This window comes from Gobio gobio (assembly GCF_949357685.1).
Source record: "Gobio gobio genome assembly, chromosome: 12".
In the NCBI taxonomy this organism is placed as follows: domain Eukaryota; kingdom Metazoa; phylum Chordata; class Actinopteri; order Cypriniformes; family Gobionidae; genus Gobio; species Gobio gobio.
The window spans coordinates 22240560-22258714 of NC_137105.1; the positions used below are offsets into that span (position 1 = coordinate 22240560).

General features: G+C 36.7%; 2 protein-coding genes across 2 annotated transcripts; one reads left to right on the plus strand and one right to left on the minus strand.

The window, feature by feature from the left end:
* Nucleotides 1-1365: 1365 nt before the first annotated feature.
* Nucleotides 1366-3807, minus strand: rhov (ras homolog family member V). The gene is made up of 3 exons (XM_079831261.1): nt 3454-3807; nt 3289-3347; nt 1366-3012 (listed from the first exon to the last, which is right to left on the minus strand). The coding sequence occupies exons 1-3, from the start codon at nt 3650-3652 to the stop codon at nt 2566-2568; spliced, it is 705 nt and encodes a 234-aa protein (XP_079687387.1). The 5' UTR covers nt 3653-3807; the 3' UTR covers nt 1366-2565.
* Nucleotides 3808-5110: 1303 nt separating this feature from the next.
* vps18 (VPS18 core subunit of CORVET and HOPS complexes) lies at nt 5111-17771 on the plus strand. Its single transcript, XM_079832018.1, has 5 exons — nt 5111-5494; nt 5575-5716; nt 6105-6196; nt 11700-13570; nt 16439-17771. Exons 1-5 carry the CDS (start codon nt 5404-5406, stop codon nt 17165-17167), a joined length of 2925 nt encoding a protein of 974 aa, XP_079688144.1. The 5' UTR covers nt 5111-5403; the 3' UTR covers nt 17168-17771.
* The last annotated feature ends 384 nt before the right edge of the window (nt 17772-18155 follow it).

Below are 18155 nucleotides of genomic sequence, written 5' to 3' on the forward strand. Positions count from 1 at the left end.
ATCAAAAATTGTTTGTTGTTATTAGAATTAAATTGGTGAAAGTAATATATGTTTAATTGACCAAAGGTGACAATATATTTATAAAGTTACAAATTTCAAATGACTATTTCATAGCGACTGCTGAAAACTCGTCTTTAACACCACAGGAATGAATTACATTTTAAAATATAATAGAAAACAAGTATTTTTGTATTAACATTTCACTATATTACTGTATTCATGACCAAATAAATGTAGCCCTGTTGAACATAAAAGACAAAAGCATTAAAAACTCTTACCGACTACAATCTTTCCCCCTGGTTTCATAGTCAAAGCTTAAAGGGTTAGTTCACCCAAAAATGAAAATTCTGTCATTAATTACTTACCCTCATGTCGTTCGACACCCGTAAGACCTCCGTTCGTCTTCGGAACAGAAATGAAGATATTTTAGTTGAAATCTGATGGCTCTGAAAGGCCTCCATTGGCACAATGTACTTTACACTCTCAAGACCCTTAAAAGGTGCTAAAAACGTCGTTACAAAGTCCATCTCACTACAGTGGTTCTAAAATAACTTTATGAATCGGCGAGAATAGTTTTTGTGCGCAAAAAAACCCTAAATAACGACTTATATAGTGATGACGATTTCAAAACAATGCATCATGAAGCTTCGAAGCGTTATGAATCAGTGAGTCGAATCAGCAGTTTGAATCGCCAAATTTCAGCAGTTTGACACGCGATCCGAATCATGATTCGGCTCACCGATTCATAACGCTTCGAAGCTTCATGATGCCTTGTTTTGAAATCGTCATCACTTTGTAAGTCGTTATTTAGGGTTTTTTTGCGCACAAAAACTATTCTCGCCGATTCATAAAATTATTTTAGAACCACTGTAGTGAGATGGACTTTGTAACGACGTCTTTAGTACCTTTTAAGGGTCTTGAGAGTGAACTGTGCATTGTGCCAATGGAGGCCTTTCAGAGCCATCAGATTTCAACTAAAATATCTTCATTTGTGTTCTGAAGATGAACGGAGGTCTGACGGGTGTCGAACGACATGAGGGTAAGTAATTAATGACAGAATTTTCATTTTTGGGTGAACTAACCCTTTAAGCTAGTTCCAGACTAAAATGCATGCTTCAGCTGTTTTAACTGAAAGCAACTTGCACTGACTGTATAATGTCAGGGCCATTCATTTGTCTCAAGATGCCTACGAGTAATGTTTTTTTCTAAAGCACGTTTATAAAAGCTACTTAAATATCCTAATTGAACTGAGGTTTAATCCTGGCTTAATCTAAGCCCCGTCTGTGAAACCAGGCCTTTGAATGACAGTGTAATTGCTAAGATTGTTGCTTAACTGAGCTCAGAAAAATCACTAGGAAACAATATAAAATTTCAGCATTTTGTTCATTTATTTGATATTTAAGAGGAGCATTTTAGGGTAATGTAAATAAACAACTTTCACATATAACACTTAAAACAGGATAAAAAGAGGACTTGGATAGTTGCCTTGTAAAAACAGCATTGGAAATGTATTTTGCCCTTTAAATTGATTTCTAGACGATGCAAAAAAACACTGAAGGAGAAGCTGTTTAAAAGTGCTGCTTGAATTTGATCAAAAGGCAAAACAGTGAAGACGAACAGATAAAATGTTGAAAGCGGTACATCCTTCTTGCCTGAGGCATCAAAACAGAACAGTTAAAACTGTTAAAACAGAACTGTTAAAAACAAACAGCATTTAAAAAAAAAAGATATCTTCCACAAGAAGCACATTTATAACAAAGACAGCACTGTTTACTCTGTGAGAAGTACATGCTGTCAGTAAAAGATTAAAAAATAAACATAACCGAGCTACGGCTCCAAAAAAATGGGCTGGGCTGCTCTTTCATCTGAGTGTGTGTTCTCACAATACATTCGCACAAGAGAGGACGTTAAACCCGCCTGAGGAAACCAGGAACAACCCTGCCAATTTTTTACCCGGATCCAGGAAACCATTTTCACACAAGCCTAATAATCTTATCTTGCCAATTTGCAAGACAATCCCCAGCAAAGATTTATCAGGAGGACAGGCTGAATCATTGTAAGCGTGATGTGGGATTTATATAGTCACAAGCACCTAAAGAGGAGACAACTCACACATCGGCTTTAGTTTGGGCTGTTGCATATGAAAGAGTCTGTCTAAGTAGCGCCTGACACAAAAGAGATAAGACAGATACTCGCTCTTGTCCCCTCGACCATCAGAGACACATCCACGTGAGAGCCATTCAAGCTTTGAATAGGCAGCTAACCAGCTCATGCAAATTCACTAATTTACATATGGTGGGTGCTCTTTGTGAACAATAAAGAGTAGTTTTCTCTAATCTTTCTTCATAATGGGTCTATAAATCTTACAGCATGTATTACTTATACAGGTTAAAACGTCCCTTAACGTTGTGTTGAGGGTCTCAAATTTCACTGGAACGTTTCTGGGAAGTTCCACAGATCAAACAACTCCGCCCATAAAATAAAGCTAAACGACCGTAGGTAAACACATTGTCCAAAATAAATTAATATCTCGTATACAGAGTTCTCGCATTTTGACCCACAGGGTCAGATGAAGCAGAAGAACTTCTTCCAGCTGCATTTGGAAAAAGCTTTAGCTCGCCTGTCCGACAGTCTCCGCTTTTTGACCTTCCTGGCCTTGTGTTTAATAGCTGCGAATATTGCCGCGTCGAAGGCCTCTTTTAGGTTCTTCTGGGTCAGGGCCGAACACTCCACATACTCAGCGGCCCTGATCTTCTCGGCGATGCTCCGTGCCCGTGAGGTGAACACAGGTTTGACCTTGTATCTGTCCAAGTCTATGAGAACGTTAACGTCCAACAGAAGGTCTGACTGCGTTCCAACTAAAATGATGGGGGAGGATGGGTTACATGCACGAATCTCAGGGATCCATTTCTTGGTAATGTTCTGGAATGATGTGGGGTTGACCACACTGAAGCAGAGGAGGAAGACATCCGTGTGTGCGTAAGAAAGAGCTCTGAATTCATCAAATTCTTCCTGCAAGTCAAAGACAACGACAGATAAGAACACGTGACAAAGTTAACAGACTTTTGTTTAACATTGGGTCTAGTTTTTTAGATGACACTTTTACACCTCACAAACTTCTATCAAAATGTACATATTACATAAAAATAAATACAATTTGTACACTTTACAGACGTTTGAACAATGATAATACTGTATATATTTCTAAACAAATTGTACAAGTTTTAAACAAAATGTAAAACCTTTTACATTTAAGACTAAACAGTTCAGATGAAATTGTTACCTTACCTGACCAGCCGTATCCATCAACTGAATCCGCACTGGGGTCCCATCTACCTGAACTTGTCCTGAATAACCAGAAGTTAAAAAAATGTCAAGATTTCTTCCTCACGGTGCATAATTACTTTAAATTAACCACCATCGCCTACAAGGGGTCAAAGATCATACACTTACCCGAGAAGACGTCAAAAGCCGTCTGTTTGTAATCCGTGGGGTATCCATTGGTAGTGTAGCTGACTATCATACTAGTCTTCCCAACCGCGCCATCCCCAACCAGCATACAGCTGATCGCAGGCTCCAGCGCGTCGTCCTGCTCTAAGCACACGGACGGAACTCTTGACTCGTGGTAAAAGTAATCCATTTGAGGTGGCATGTCCAACAATTAAAGCCAAGAAGAAACGTCTTCAGGAAAACTTTTTAAACTCCACAGTATTGATCGGCGTCTTTGTTGAGACTGATGAGTGACTCATTACTTTCGCAGCTCAAAAGCCGAATTGACTCTCTCTGATCTGTGACGGGACCTCTCTTGTCTTTTGAATCAGTGAGCGATATGAAGAGGCTTGACTTTGCATAGCCACGCCCACCACAGTCACGGGCCTCAATGGAAAGAACACAAATCTTTGGTTTGAGCACAGATAAGCTTTTTAATGATTCGTGAACGATTTTAACCCCAAATGATTCTCAATGAAACAAACTGTAAGCCTTTTCCAAAAAGTTCAAAATATAGTTTTTTTTTTATGATGAGTAACTGGTGAAACTATGGATGAAATTTAATAGACCTTTTAAATATTAAATGCAGCCCTGGTCATTTGACTAGAATGTTAAAAGACAGTCTGCGCTTTAATTTAATATTTTTCAAATCTGTAACAAAAAATAAATAAATAAAAAATGAACTATTTTTAGACCACTGTCTTTGGATCTGGATTTTGGGCTGCCATGAGAAATAAAAAAATAAATCAGTAAACAAGTCAAGTCAAGTAACCTATATTTATAAAGCGCTTTTTACAAAACAGATTGTTTCAAATCAGCTGTATAGTGATACTAGGAAATGAAAGCAACAAACTTTGTTTTGGCGATACAGCAGCTCTAGAAGAAAGTAAATTGTCCAGCTTAAGTAAGTTTTTGATTGATTCATTTCCTTTGTTTTACACGACACCGTTTCAACTGAAAACAGAAATTTTAATGCGTTCTGGCTGTTCATTTACACGACAACGGCGGTTTGTATGGAGGACGAAACCTGCAAAAACAATACATAAAAATATGCAAATAAATACACAAATAAACCCACAAAATTCTACATAAATAGATATATAAATAATTCAATGTGCTTGGAGATAAATAATTAAATAAAGAAATAAAACGAATGTTGGTGAATGTTATAAAAAGCTAAAAAACAAAAAAAACTTTTAGTTTTTCCATTAACAATTTTATTTATCCCCCCATTATTTGTTTTATTTATTTAATTATTTATTTAATTATCTCTACGCACATTTAATTATTTATATATTTATCTCTGTAGGAGTATGTGGATTTATGTATTTATTTGCACATTTATTTATGTATATATGTATTTATGTAGCATTGTATTTGTTTATTTATTTGCGTGTATTAATTTATTGTTTTTGCAGGTTTCGTCCTCCATAGGTTGGTGGCCGGAGAACGCAACATTTGAAACACAAAACAATAAACACAAATTAAGCATAATCCCAATAATTTCAATTCTGACAAAGTGTCATTGCATGAGAATCAATCCTTAACTAAACAGTGCCACTGCGTGGACAGATTAAGAACAGCAGTGACATTTCTGTCATGTAATCACATGATATTGATCAGCTGACCAACACAGCAATGCACACAGCATAGCTCGGTCTTTCAGTGCTGTCATCATTGATGCAAAACATATAATTTGAAGCTCAGTTTCGTTTTATTTTATATCTATTTGATCTATTTTTATATTTTACTTAGCACACAACGGGGACATTGGCAGTAAAACAGCTTTTGAACAGGACGTTTAGCTCACATGCTAGCGTGTTATGGCTGGGAACAGTTGGTAGAGATACTTCACGGGGTCAGTAAGTTATCTGTTGTAAATACTGTAGTTTTGTGAATATTTGATCATTTGCAATGGCATCTATTCTGGATCAATATGAAGATTCTCAGAACATCCGTCAACACAGCCGTGTGTCAGCGGCCAACATCGGGATTACTCATTCAGGTACAAACCTACAGAATTTAGGAGGATATTGCAAACATTATGATTTGGGTCGTTGTGGTATTTTTCTTTTTCGTTCACAGGGTTTGTGAATGTAAGGTTAGAAGAAGAGAAACCCATTTTCAACAAGCAGCGCATCGATTTCTCACCTCCCGAAAAAATCAACCACTTCTCTGTGTGCAACAACCAGTTATGCATGAGTCTGGGGAAAGACACCCTCCTGAGGTACAGCTGCCATTTCTCGATGCTGTGTTATCAACAAATGTTTAATTTGGATATTTTGCTATGTAGGTTTTGCATTGATTAGCTTACATGCAATGGGTCAATGATTAATGTGTATATTAATGTCTGAATACCGGTGAAAAGACTAAGCAGTTAGGATGTGGACCATTAAAGGCAATTCTCTTTGAAATGCATATTTAATCTGCTGGTCACGTTATGTTACAATAGGATAAAAATCATTTAATCTGCCTTTTATTTGTGTTATTGTAATCGATCAATTACTAATTATGCTTAATTTACATTATACATGGCCTTGAAATAAATAGCATTGATCCTATTTAAGCAGCATTTAAAAATGTTGTAATATGTTGACATACACATTATGTTTCAGAATTGATCTAGGAAAACCTGATCAGCCAAATCAGATTGAACTGGGAAGAAAGGATGATAGCAAAGTGCACAGACTTTTCCTGGATCCTACAGGTAATCACTTGTCGAAGTTCACACCTTGTTGTAGGATGATTGAAATGCATTTAGGACATCTATTAGATGTCATTAGACACTCAAGTAATTTGATTAGATTTCACCTTGAAATTAAAATGACAAAAGAAGCATCCAAAGTAGCTTAACAGATGTGAACTGGGGAATTAAATCAGGGCAACATATATTTTCAGTTCTTTTATTTAAATGTTTGGAAACGCATGCACAAGAATAAACTCACATAAATGTAATGCTTATTGTGTTTTTCATATTATATTTTATTTTACGTCATGTAAAGCTCTCCAACATATGTCATTGAGAGAGACAAATGCTCTGTTTACAACTGGTATTAAGGTCCGTCTCGGGTGATCCGATCACAAATGGTCAGGTGAGACTCCCCAACATTTACACCTGGTAATAACATGCATTTTCCATGAAGTACAAGCATTGTTTATGCTTTGCAAAAAGTATAACTTTATGCTTTCGGTTAACTTTTTAAACTTGTTAGCTAGGTCTCACTGCAGTTTTGTCGAAATGGCAGTTGGGGATGGATGCAGTTTTGTCGAAATGGCAAGATTAACTTGATAGTCAATGGTACAAATTAATCAGTGTTTGCCATTTATGCCATAATTTCAAGTTTTATGAAAAATTAAATAATGTACAAATATTATATAATAAATACTTTTAATAATAATAAGAAGAAAACTAACGGATACAAGATACGGATACAAATTAAATGATAAATATCGATTTATAAATGTAAATATACAATTTTAAATATAAAGACATAAGTTATTTTGATTTAGAGGGTTATTTTTATTTATTGCCGTAACATGCAAATGTTTTTTTTTTTTTAAAACAGCTATTTGGCCAAGTGGTTGACTGACAGGTGATTAGGCTTGTTAACGATTTAAACTGGTCAGTTTGGTCTAAATGGTTGACATTGCTAGATTATCTTGTGATAGTCAATAGTACAAACTGTTCAGCAATGTTTTGGCACGTATGCCATAATTCATTTTTTGTAATAATAAACATATTAAATAGTTTAAAAATAAATATTAAATAATTATTATTTATATAAAATATAAATAATATAACATTTAATTATTACTTAAGAAAATGTTTACATTTATAAACAAGAGAAATGCTACATTTATAAAAGTGAATATATATTATTATAGAATTATGATATAAATGTGAATATAGAATAATATACTATTAAAATAAAAATCCATTTAAAAAAAGAACTTCGGCACAGTAGTAGTTTAGGCTCGTCAGATGGATTCGCCTGAACAATACAAATGTGTTGTCATATGCATTTCTACCTCCGTATGTGGTTTCAATGGTCGTATCACAGAACATTTTGAAGCCCATTTACACCTGTTTTAACCACTGACTGAATTATGGGATCACCCGAAATTAATCTTAATACCAGGTGTAAACAGGATTAAAAGCACAAGGCTGGCTTTTTAAAACTTGTAATTCATTTTTAAACTGCATAAAATTAGAGATGCACCGATACTAAATTTATCTGCCGATACAATAGCCGATTATTCAGAATGACATCTGCCGATAGTTTGATTTTCTTAAAGGTGCCGTGTGTAATATTTATGAGGATCTATTGACAGAAATGCAATATAATATACATAACTATGTTTTACCTTACATAATGAACAGTTATATTTTAATTATCTTAGAATTAGATTTTCTATCTACATACTAGGGGTGTAAGGGTACATGTATTCGTACCGATTTATTTATTTATTTTACTGTTTCGGTACAGGACTTCCGGTACGGTGCACATGTGTATCAAATGCAATCTTTAACAGTTAACAGTAGGCTTGTTTCTTTTACGCTCGGAACATACTTCAAATCCGAGTTTTTACATGAACATATTAAATATTCTGTCCATTTTATCATGAAATTCAAACGATAAATGCCGTTTTGATGCTCATTAATGTGGGGCATGCGCGGTTCGCGCGTGCACGCAATCATCTCTTCCTAGTCAAAGAATAAAAATGAATGAATTATGTTGATGATACATTACAACTTACTGAAATGTATCATATGTCGTGTAATCGCTCAATCAGTGTTTCAGCGGCGGAAAGACGTCAATAAAACGTAGCATTACAACGTAGCATTACATCACGTAGCATTACATTTCATTCAGTGTCCACAGCTGGGTAGTTCGCTTAGAGAAATGTGATAGTGATATCTTGATTATTTAATGTATGTTTAAATAAATTTGTCATGAAAATGACAGCCACTGTGTATAAAAGATAATATTTCAACAACGAATTGGAGTAAAAACATATTTTTATATAATTTAGAAGTTAATGCAAAAACTTCCTTATGTGAAGTTTACATGTTTGCATACAATGTGTTATTTGAGTGTTGATTATTATATCTAAAAATAAATAGCAACTGAATTTAGGCTAATAGTTTGGGCTCTGTTGTTAACCTTTAATATAGTAATGTGCAAGTAAGGGCTCCCTATATAGTATACAGAGATAATTTAAATTTTTACTTTCAGTTATAATTACCCGTACCGAACCGTGATTTCAAAACCGAGGTACGTACCGAACCGGCAGTTTTGTGTACCGTTACTCCCCTACTACATACACTACGGGTTCCCTTACAGTAAAGTCACCATTTTGCGCCGCCATATTTCTACAGTAGCCCTAAACAGGCAAACTGCTCTACAGAGCGCTGGCTACTCTCTGCTGTCTCCAACAATGACATCTTTGTCCTGTGTTGGCCACCGTAGCTTCTCTATGTGCTTCGAAAGGGAGGGGTGAGTGGTGGGCGGTTGCAACTGCACCACTAGATGCTGCTAAAATTGACAAAAATTACTAAAAAAATCTCTCCTAAATAATGCTGTAAACTATAATTAAAGGGTACATAACACACACAGTGTCTGCCAGTCTCTTGAGTACCTGCAAGGGTACTGTTTAAACGCACAGTTACCTGACAAATATTTTTAATGTAAACCTGACTCTCCATTTTCTTCCACTCCAGATAGGGGTTATACTATATATATTTTTTATTTTATTCACTTACGAATATTTTAATTCTGTTTCTGTGTAAAGCACTTTGAATTGCCACTGTGTATGAAATGGTCTATACAAATAAACTTGCCTTGCCTTGCCTATAGAGTAGTACTGCATCCTTTATATCTCCGATAAGTCTTTAGTTTTATCATATTTAAAAAAGACAGATAAGCTGTACAGATTCTTTCCAAAAACAGCCGAGCTTGTGCAGGCGTGCAGTGGGCGGAGCTAAAGAGTCAAACACACACACACACAAAATACATCCTGGGCTTTCGATTCACTATACGTTCGTGTTGTTTACATTATATGCACTTACGTGCCAATTGCCAACAAAACACAGATGCAGTTTCACTCACCGCACCGCCTGCGGTTTTGACTCGTGACTGGGAACAAACAAACACATTTGCAGAACTGTTGCTGCTCCGGGAAAAACAAACTGCATCCACTGTTTCCTTAACACTGGGTTATTTGAAAAAAAGAAGAAGCTTTCCCTCACAACCAAAAACACACTTCTATTGTTGATTTTCGTGGACTTAAAACAAAATGACAGCACTGCCGATGGCTTCTGTAACCATCGTGCGCGCTTGCTCTCGCTATGGTTGATGTGTGCACGCCCTCATTCGGGAGAAGTGCCCATACAAGCAATTCTGCCCTTTATGAAGTCATACAGGGCCATACTCGAAAAAAACTTTCAGAAGCATAGAATCCCGAAGGAGTGTGTTTGGCATAGAAATACTCCGTTATACGTCCAACAAAGTTTTTTTTATTTTAGCCAGGTTTAGCATGAGAATCCAACCCTTTAACAGTGTAAATAAGTCAGAATGCATGAAATAGTTAAATAAATGCAGCCTTGGTGAGCAGAAGACTTCTTTCAAAAACATTTAACAATTGTAATGTTTCCAAACTTTTGGGTACTGTACATTTTCTTCCTTATTCAGTGATATTTTTTTTTTTACAAAGCAAAAATCCATGGGGACTTAATGCACAAGTGTTTGCAGTACATAAACCAATCATAAAATTGGCATAACATATAGGGAAAACATTATAGATATTAGTGGTTATTGTTCAGCAGTGTTTTTGATATCTTACTGAATTAAAAGCAAGAGATGAGATCAATTAAATCTGTCAATTAGACAAAGGTCAGAAAAAAACTGGTATTACACCTGACATTTCTGTCCCCCTCACTTCTGAAAAGATGGCTACGCCCCTGAAATAGAACAAAAACACTCAATATTGCATCTAAAAGTTAAGTGACTTAATGTTAATAATTGTTTATGGAACTGTCATATGAAATCAGTGTCATTTTCAGTCGTGATGTTATTCAGGAAAACAGCACTCTTGGTAATGTGACGTTGCAACTGTATCATGTTATAAATATAAATAAACTCCACATTTCTACATTTTTTACGGCAGTGTGTTAACTGAGTTTCTCTGTGTGAGTGGTGCACATTTGTTTCGATTTCTCCTCGAGAGGCTGCGCGAGCGTCAACAGTGCAACGTTAGTTACCGTCAGTTCATTATACATTATTATCATTCACTGTAAATTGCCACTTACAGCAATGAATGCAGAATCATTCTTGCATTTGGGTGATTCCCTAGTTATTTTTGTTAATGACGTTTTATCAGGCTACTTGTCCGTCGGGCAAGTCAAATTCTCTTTCATTTGCCCCTTCAAAAAACCCACTTGTCCCTGCTCTAGTGTTTTGTTTTATAGCTAACTAGCAAAATGTTAACACTGGATAACTTTCCTGAGGTTAATTGGTGACACTTTGTTCACAAGCTCTTTTGTTGACGTCTCTCTGCGATTAAAACACTAGCGATTACATGAGATATGATTCATTTCAGTAAGTTGTACTGTATCTTTCACCATTCCTTAGGATATTCATGCATGTTTTTTTGAGATATAACTTGTATTAAAGTGGAAGTAAAGACCTACGCTTGAACTGAGGTGCTACAGCGATGTGTCACGTCACATTTAAGAACGTCAAAACACCATTTATTTTTTTAATTTCGTGATAAAATGGACAGAATTTGAAAGCTGAAACTTTATTTCTTATTAGAAGTAACAAAGCTCTTTGTGATTATTGGATGGGAAGCACTACAAGTAATGTTTGGTGTAGGGAATAACAACGGACCTGGCAACCCTGGCTTAAACTATGGTTGAACTGTTTATGCTTTATTGTCATGTTAACTTGCCCTAAATTCAACGTGAGAGGTTTTCTTCATACACAGCATGATTTGCAGTCTGACACTCTTTTCCGCACCCTTTTGATTGACAGGATATCATTGGCCCTGATCATCAGCTGTTTTTAAGCGATCCGCTGATGGCCGATAGTGAAAATAATGGCTTTTATCAGCCGATACCGATTATTGGCTGATACATCGGTGCATCTCTATTTAAAATACTTTCTTTTTAATGCAGTCTGTAAAATGACATTTTCTCAATTTTCTTACAGGGTCACATTTAGTCATCAGCCTCACCACAAACGAATGTGTATACCTAAACAGAAACACTCAGAAGGTCCGCAGTCTATCACGATGGAGAGGCCACCTGATTGAAAGCATAGGTTGGAACAAATTAATTGGCTCAGAGACCAACACTGGGCCGATTCTGGTCGGCACCAGCCAAGGAATCATCTTTGAAGCAGATATTTCTGCCTCAGAGGGCAGTCTGTTCAACACCAACCCAGACCAGTACTTCAGACAGGTTCATTCCCTGGAGGAGGATGGCAAACCAGCTCCGGTTTGTTGCCTCGAAGTGGAACGTGGCTTGGAATCCAAGTACTTCATTGTTGCGACCACACGAAAACGGCTGTTCCAGTTTGTAGGAAAGCTGGCCGAGGGTTCAGAGCAGCAGGGGTTCAGCTCCATCTTTGCCCAGAACCAGGATCTCCTACCCAGCTTCCAGGAGTTTCCTGTCAATATGGGCTACAGTGAGATTACATTCTACACGTCAAAGCTGCGCAGTTGCCCCAAGACCTTCGCCTGGATGATGGGCAACGGTGTTTTGTATGGACAGCTGGACTATGTGCGGCCCGACTCTCTACTCAGTGATGTTCAAGTGTGGGAATACACACCAGACATTGATTTAAACTTTGTCAAGCCCATCTCTATAGTACTCACCCAGTTTCACTTCCTGCTGCTGCTTCCTGACCGGGTCAGGGGTATCTGCACTCTGAACGGGCAGGTTGTGCATGAAGATGTATTTCCAGATAAGTTTGGCATGCTGAAAAAGATGATCAAAGATCCCGTCACGGGGCTTGTGTGGATCTACACAGAGAAAGCCGTGTTTCGCTACCACATCCAGAGAGAGGCGCGGGACGTTTGGCAGATGTACATGAACATGAATAAGTTTGACCTGGCTAAAGAGTACTGCAAAGACCGACCAGAATGCCTGGACATGGTGCTTGCCAAGGAGGCAGAGCACTGCTTCCAGAACAAGCGCTACCTGGAGAGCGCCAAATGCTATGCGCTCACTCAGAATTACTTTGAGGAGATTGCGCTGAAGTTCATTGAGGCCAAGCAGGATGAGGCCTTGAAAGAGTTTTTGATTAAGAAGCTGATCAACTTGAAGCCCAGTGAGAAGACTCAGATCACCCTGCTGGTGACCTGGCTGACTGAACTCTATCTGAACCGGCTCGGTCAGCTGGAGGCAGACGACGGCAAACAACACCTCTTTCTAGAGACCCGTGAAGAGTTCCGCACCTTTCTTAAAAGCCCCAAACATAAAGATTGCTTCTACAACAATCGCAGCACCATCTACGACCTGCTCGCTAGCCACGGCGACGTAGAAAACATGGTGTATTTCTCAGTCATCATGCAAGATTATGAGCGTGTTGTATCTCATTACTGCCAGCATGATGACTACAGTGCAGCTTTAGATGTTCTCTCCAAACACTGCGATGACAAGCTCTTCTACAAGTTCTCTCCGGTCCTCATGCAGCACATCCCCAAAAAGGTGGTTGATGCGTGGATTCAGATGGGAAATCGGTTGGATCCGAAGAATCTGATCCCAGCCCTGGTGAACTACAGCCAAATGGGCAGCATGCAGCAGATAACTGAGACCATCCGGTACATGGAGTTCTGTGTGTATGAGCTGGACGTCAAAGATGAGGCCATTCACAATTACTTACTGTCGCTTTATGCCAAACACAAGCCGGATGCCCTTTTATGGTACCTTGAACAAGCAGGAACGCACATCTCCGATATTCACTACGACTTAAAATACGCCTTGCGCCTTTGTGCCGAACATGGGTACCTGCAGGCCTGCGTCTTGGTTTACAAGATTATGGAGCTATATGAGGAAGCTGTGGATCTAGCTTTACAAGTATGTGTCCTTGACATTCTCTTTCATTTCTGTTTGAGAGGAAATCACTTTAAAATCTTTTTAAGTCTGCACGAACTTTGCATGAAGTTTGTCATGTTGATATTATTGTGAATAATTAATCTATTTTTTTTTATTTTTACCTCGTAACTTTTTATCAAAATGTCATAGCTCGATCTTCCAGTGAAATAACAGACTTCTCCAATTATATAGTCCACTTAAACCCCGCCCCTGCAATCTCACGTTCATCTGCTTCCAAGGTCCAATCAACAACTGATGCATAGAACCAAATACCCGCATTACATGTTTTCTTTTACAGTAATCTGTTGCACTTGCATGTACGTAATTTTCTTACGATCTTTGTAAGATATATACAGTTGTGGTCAGAATTATTGGCACCCCTGGTAAATTTGATCGAAGATGGCTCTAAAAATAAATCTGCATTGTTTATCTTTTTGATCTTTTATTAAAAAAATTAACCTTTCATTGAAGTAAAAGAATGGAAAGTCGGGGGAAAATCACATTATGAAATAAATGTTTTTCTCCAAAACACATTGGCCATAATTATTGGCACCCCTAAATTTTTTTTACGAGTAAAATATCTCTAAAGTATATTCCCTTTAATATTTAATATTTTTTTAGCACACCAGGGTGACTAGGAACATGAAATTGTCTAGCTATGACTTCTTGTTTCACAGGAGTATAAATATGAGGAAACACAAAGGCCAAATTCCCTTAATCATTCATCACAATGATTAAAGCCAAATGATATAGTTCTGATGTGCAGCAAAAGATTGTTGAGCTTCACAAAATAGAAGTGGCTGTAAGAAAATAGCTAAAGCATTGAAAATCACCATCATCAAAACCACCATCAGGGCAATAACTAAGAAGTTCCAATCAACTAAAGATATTACTTGAAGAGGACATGTGTCTATATTGTCTTAATGCATGGCGAGGAGGAAAGTTTGAGTGGCCAAAGACAGATGGAGAATTGCAGAGATTTGTTGAGTCTAAAAAATCAAACAACCCCTACATCACCACATGTTGTTTGGGAGGAATTCAAGAAATATCCTTCTTGCTCATCCAGAAACAAACTCCAGCATATTCAGCTGTCAGACATGACTGGACATTCAAAAGGGACCTGGTTCTATAAAAAGAGCTTTTTGGCAGCAAACCCACCAGATCAAAACTTGACGGCCTCTTCTAGAAATCTTATAATGGGCTGTGGTTGGATCTTCCATCAGGACAATGATCCAAAACAAACATCAAAATCGACACAAAAATGTGTCACTGAGCACAAAATGAAGCTTCTGCCATGACCATCCCAGTCCCCTGACCTGAACCCTATAGAAAATGAGTGGGGTGAACTGAAGAGAAGAAGCACCAACACGGAGGTGGGAATCTGAAGGATCTGGAGAGATTCTGTGTGGAGGAATGGTCTCTGATCTCTTGTCAGGTGTTCTCCAAACTCGTCAGGCATTATAGAACAAGACTGTTATCTTGGCAAAAGGAGGTTGCAAAAAGTATTTAATTATAGGGTGCCAATAATTATGGCCAACGTGTTTTGGAGAAAAGCATTTATTTCATAATATGATTTACCTCCAACTTACAATTATTTTACTTCAATAAAAGGTTTTTTTTTTTTTTTGTAAAAGATCAAAATTTGTACAGCCTTATTTGATCATATTTACCAGGGGTGCCAATAATTCTGACCACAGCTGTATATAATATATATAAATATATTGTTTAAAGATCAAAAGTATTTTCTTTTTTTAAACATAATTCATTATTTATAAATGGTTTTGGGGATCTAGCCAAATTATCTGAAATTTTAAAAGATGAATTGATTTTGTCAAGATGAATTTTGATTTTGTTGATTTTTGACAGTGAAGCAGCTATGTTAATATTTTTTAGAAGTAATTAGAAAATATATCAATTATTTTTAAGAATTTAATTCTTTTAATGATTTGTCTCTTCATTATGATATTAAGACAGTTATATCACCCAGATTTTCTAAACTCCCCCAAAAAATATCAAATTTAGAAATTCTCACCATAGAGCGTGTCAAGTTATCGCATGTATGAATTGCATTTTAATGTATTTTTGAATTAATTAATAGATTTAAAAAAAAAAAAAATCATCACAACCATTGACCTTAACCTTCATCCTTCCCTCACATCCTGTAACAACTCCTTCCCTCGCTGGTCAAAATGACCCAAAGCCCTAAAATTATACTTTAATTGTTAAATTTAATTATTTTTTTTGGAGATTTTTTTTTTATTTTTTATTTTTTTATTTACCTTTTAAATTACTAGATTTGATCAATAAATAATACAATATAACCACATTCTTTCAACTTAAATTCAAAATAACTTGGGTGTCTGTGCCGACCTCTTGTGGGAAAAAAATAATATAACATGATATTTCATGACTTTTGCCACTAGATGGCCTTATAGCTCAATATGGAGCAAATAAGCTGTTCTTCTGGGTCCTAAAGTCGAGTTTATCTCTTCAGAATGCATTCAGATACACATGGAGACATTATAAAATATTTTTTTGGTATGGTTTTATCATTTCAGTTACTCTGGCATTCCAATATTACTTAAGAGGGTCAAATTGACCCATGAGGGAAGGATTGTTTTTTTTTTTTTTTTTTTTTCAACCACATAAACTCCTCGAATCCAATAATTTTTATTTTTGTGCTTCAAGTGAAACAAAAGTCCTGAGGTCTTATTATTATAAAAAAAAAATTAAATGAGTTTCGGGTCCAAATGACCCGAGGGAAGGATGAAGGCTGTCTGTATTGGGATAATTATACATTTAAAAATTTTTTAAACAAACAAAAAAAAATGTCTCTATTTATCCCTTTAGGTGGATGTAGATTTGGCCAAGTCTTGTGCTGACCTTCCAGAGGATGATGAGGAGTTGAGGAAGAAGCTGTGGCTGAAGATTGCTCGCCATGTGGTTCAGGAGGAGAAAGATGTCAAGAAGGCCATGAACTGTCTGTCCAGTTGCAACCTGCTTAAGATTGAGGACATATTGCCTTTCTTTCCAGACTTTGTTACAATAGACCACTTCAAGGAGGCAATTTGCAACTCCCTGGAAGAGTACAATCAACACATAGAGGAGCTGAAACAAGAAATGGAGGAGGCCACAGAAAGTGCCAAACGTATCCGTGATGACATCCAGGAGATGAGGAACAAGTACGGAGTGGTGGAGTCTCAGGAAAAATGTGCCACTTGTGATTTCCCCTTGCTCAACCGACCTTTCTATCTCTTCCTGTGTGGACACATGTTCCATTATGATTGCCTCTTTCAGGAAGTCATTCCTCACCTCTCTGTCTATAAGCAGAATAAATTGGAGGAGCTTCAGAAGAAGCTGGCAGCGACCACACAGACCACCAAATCTAGGCACAAGCCCAAAGAGGAGGATACGGTCAGCTTAGGCAAGGGCCAGGGAAGCAGAGAGCAGGTCAAGTCAGACATTGATGACATCATAGCGTGCGAGTGTGTCTACTGCGGTGAGCTGATGATCAAATCCATCGACAAGCCTTTCATAGATCCACAGAAGTTTGATCAAGAGATGTCCAGCTGGCTCTGAAGGACACGCATCTGCAAGAGTTCATCTGAGGGCCCTACAATAAATCTTATCTCTATGATTTAAATTGTACATATGCTGAAAAAATGTAACCATTTGTGCATTGTGAAAATTGTATTTAGTTTCAAATTGTACATGCTATATGCTAAATTAATGAGTATTAGCATGCTTCTGTTAACAGATATGTACTGTACAAATGGATGAGTATGTATGTTTGCTTCCATAGACCAATGGGAACTACAAAATTTAATATGAAATTGTTTTCATTTTGCATTTTGATTTAAGTGAATAATGCAGAAAAAAAATGAAAAAAAAATCGAAAGAATAAATGATTGCTATTTGACCAGACTTTGTGTTATATGATGGAATGTAATGGCACAAAAGTGTGCTCCAAAGGGCATTTTTCCTAATGCAAAAACATTTTATGAAAAATTGGTTAGAAAAATAATTGAGCAAAAACAGTTTTATAAGCACATTTTAATGTGTTATTCGTTTGTTCGGACAAAAAAATTATTACCTATGTTCAATTGTGCTTTATTTTTGTAGAAACAAATGTTTCAACGATTGTATACAAAACACGGGCTGTAAATAAAACACATGCCAATGGATAAAAAAAAAAAAAAAAAAAAAAAAATATATATATATATATATATATATATATATATATATATATATAAATCAGAAATAGAAAAAAGGAAACAACTCCCCTCAAAATATAAATAAAAACAAAAATTATACAAAACAAAATGGACTAATATATTTTAGAAGATATTGGCAAGCAAAATGATTAAGTTGCATAGATAATATACATTTTTATATTGCATTTGTGTTATTTATGCATAACAAGACGGTGACAAATTCTACGTCAATACCCAATCACGCGATATTTTGAGACTACATTCGGAAAGTGTTACGTCATAAGACCTTCGGCAACGTTCGGTTTTTCTAGGCACAACCAACAGAACACCGATAGCCATTATACTCTCCTCCA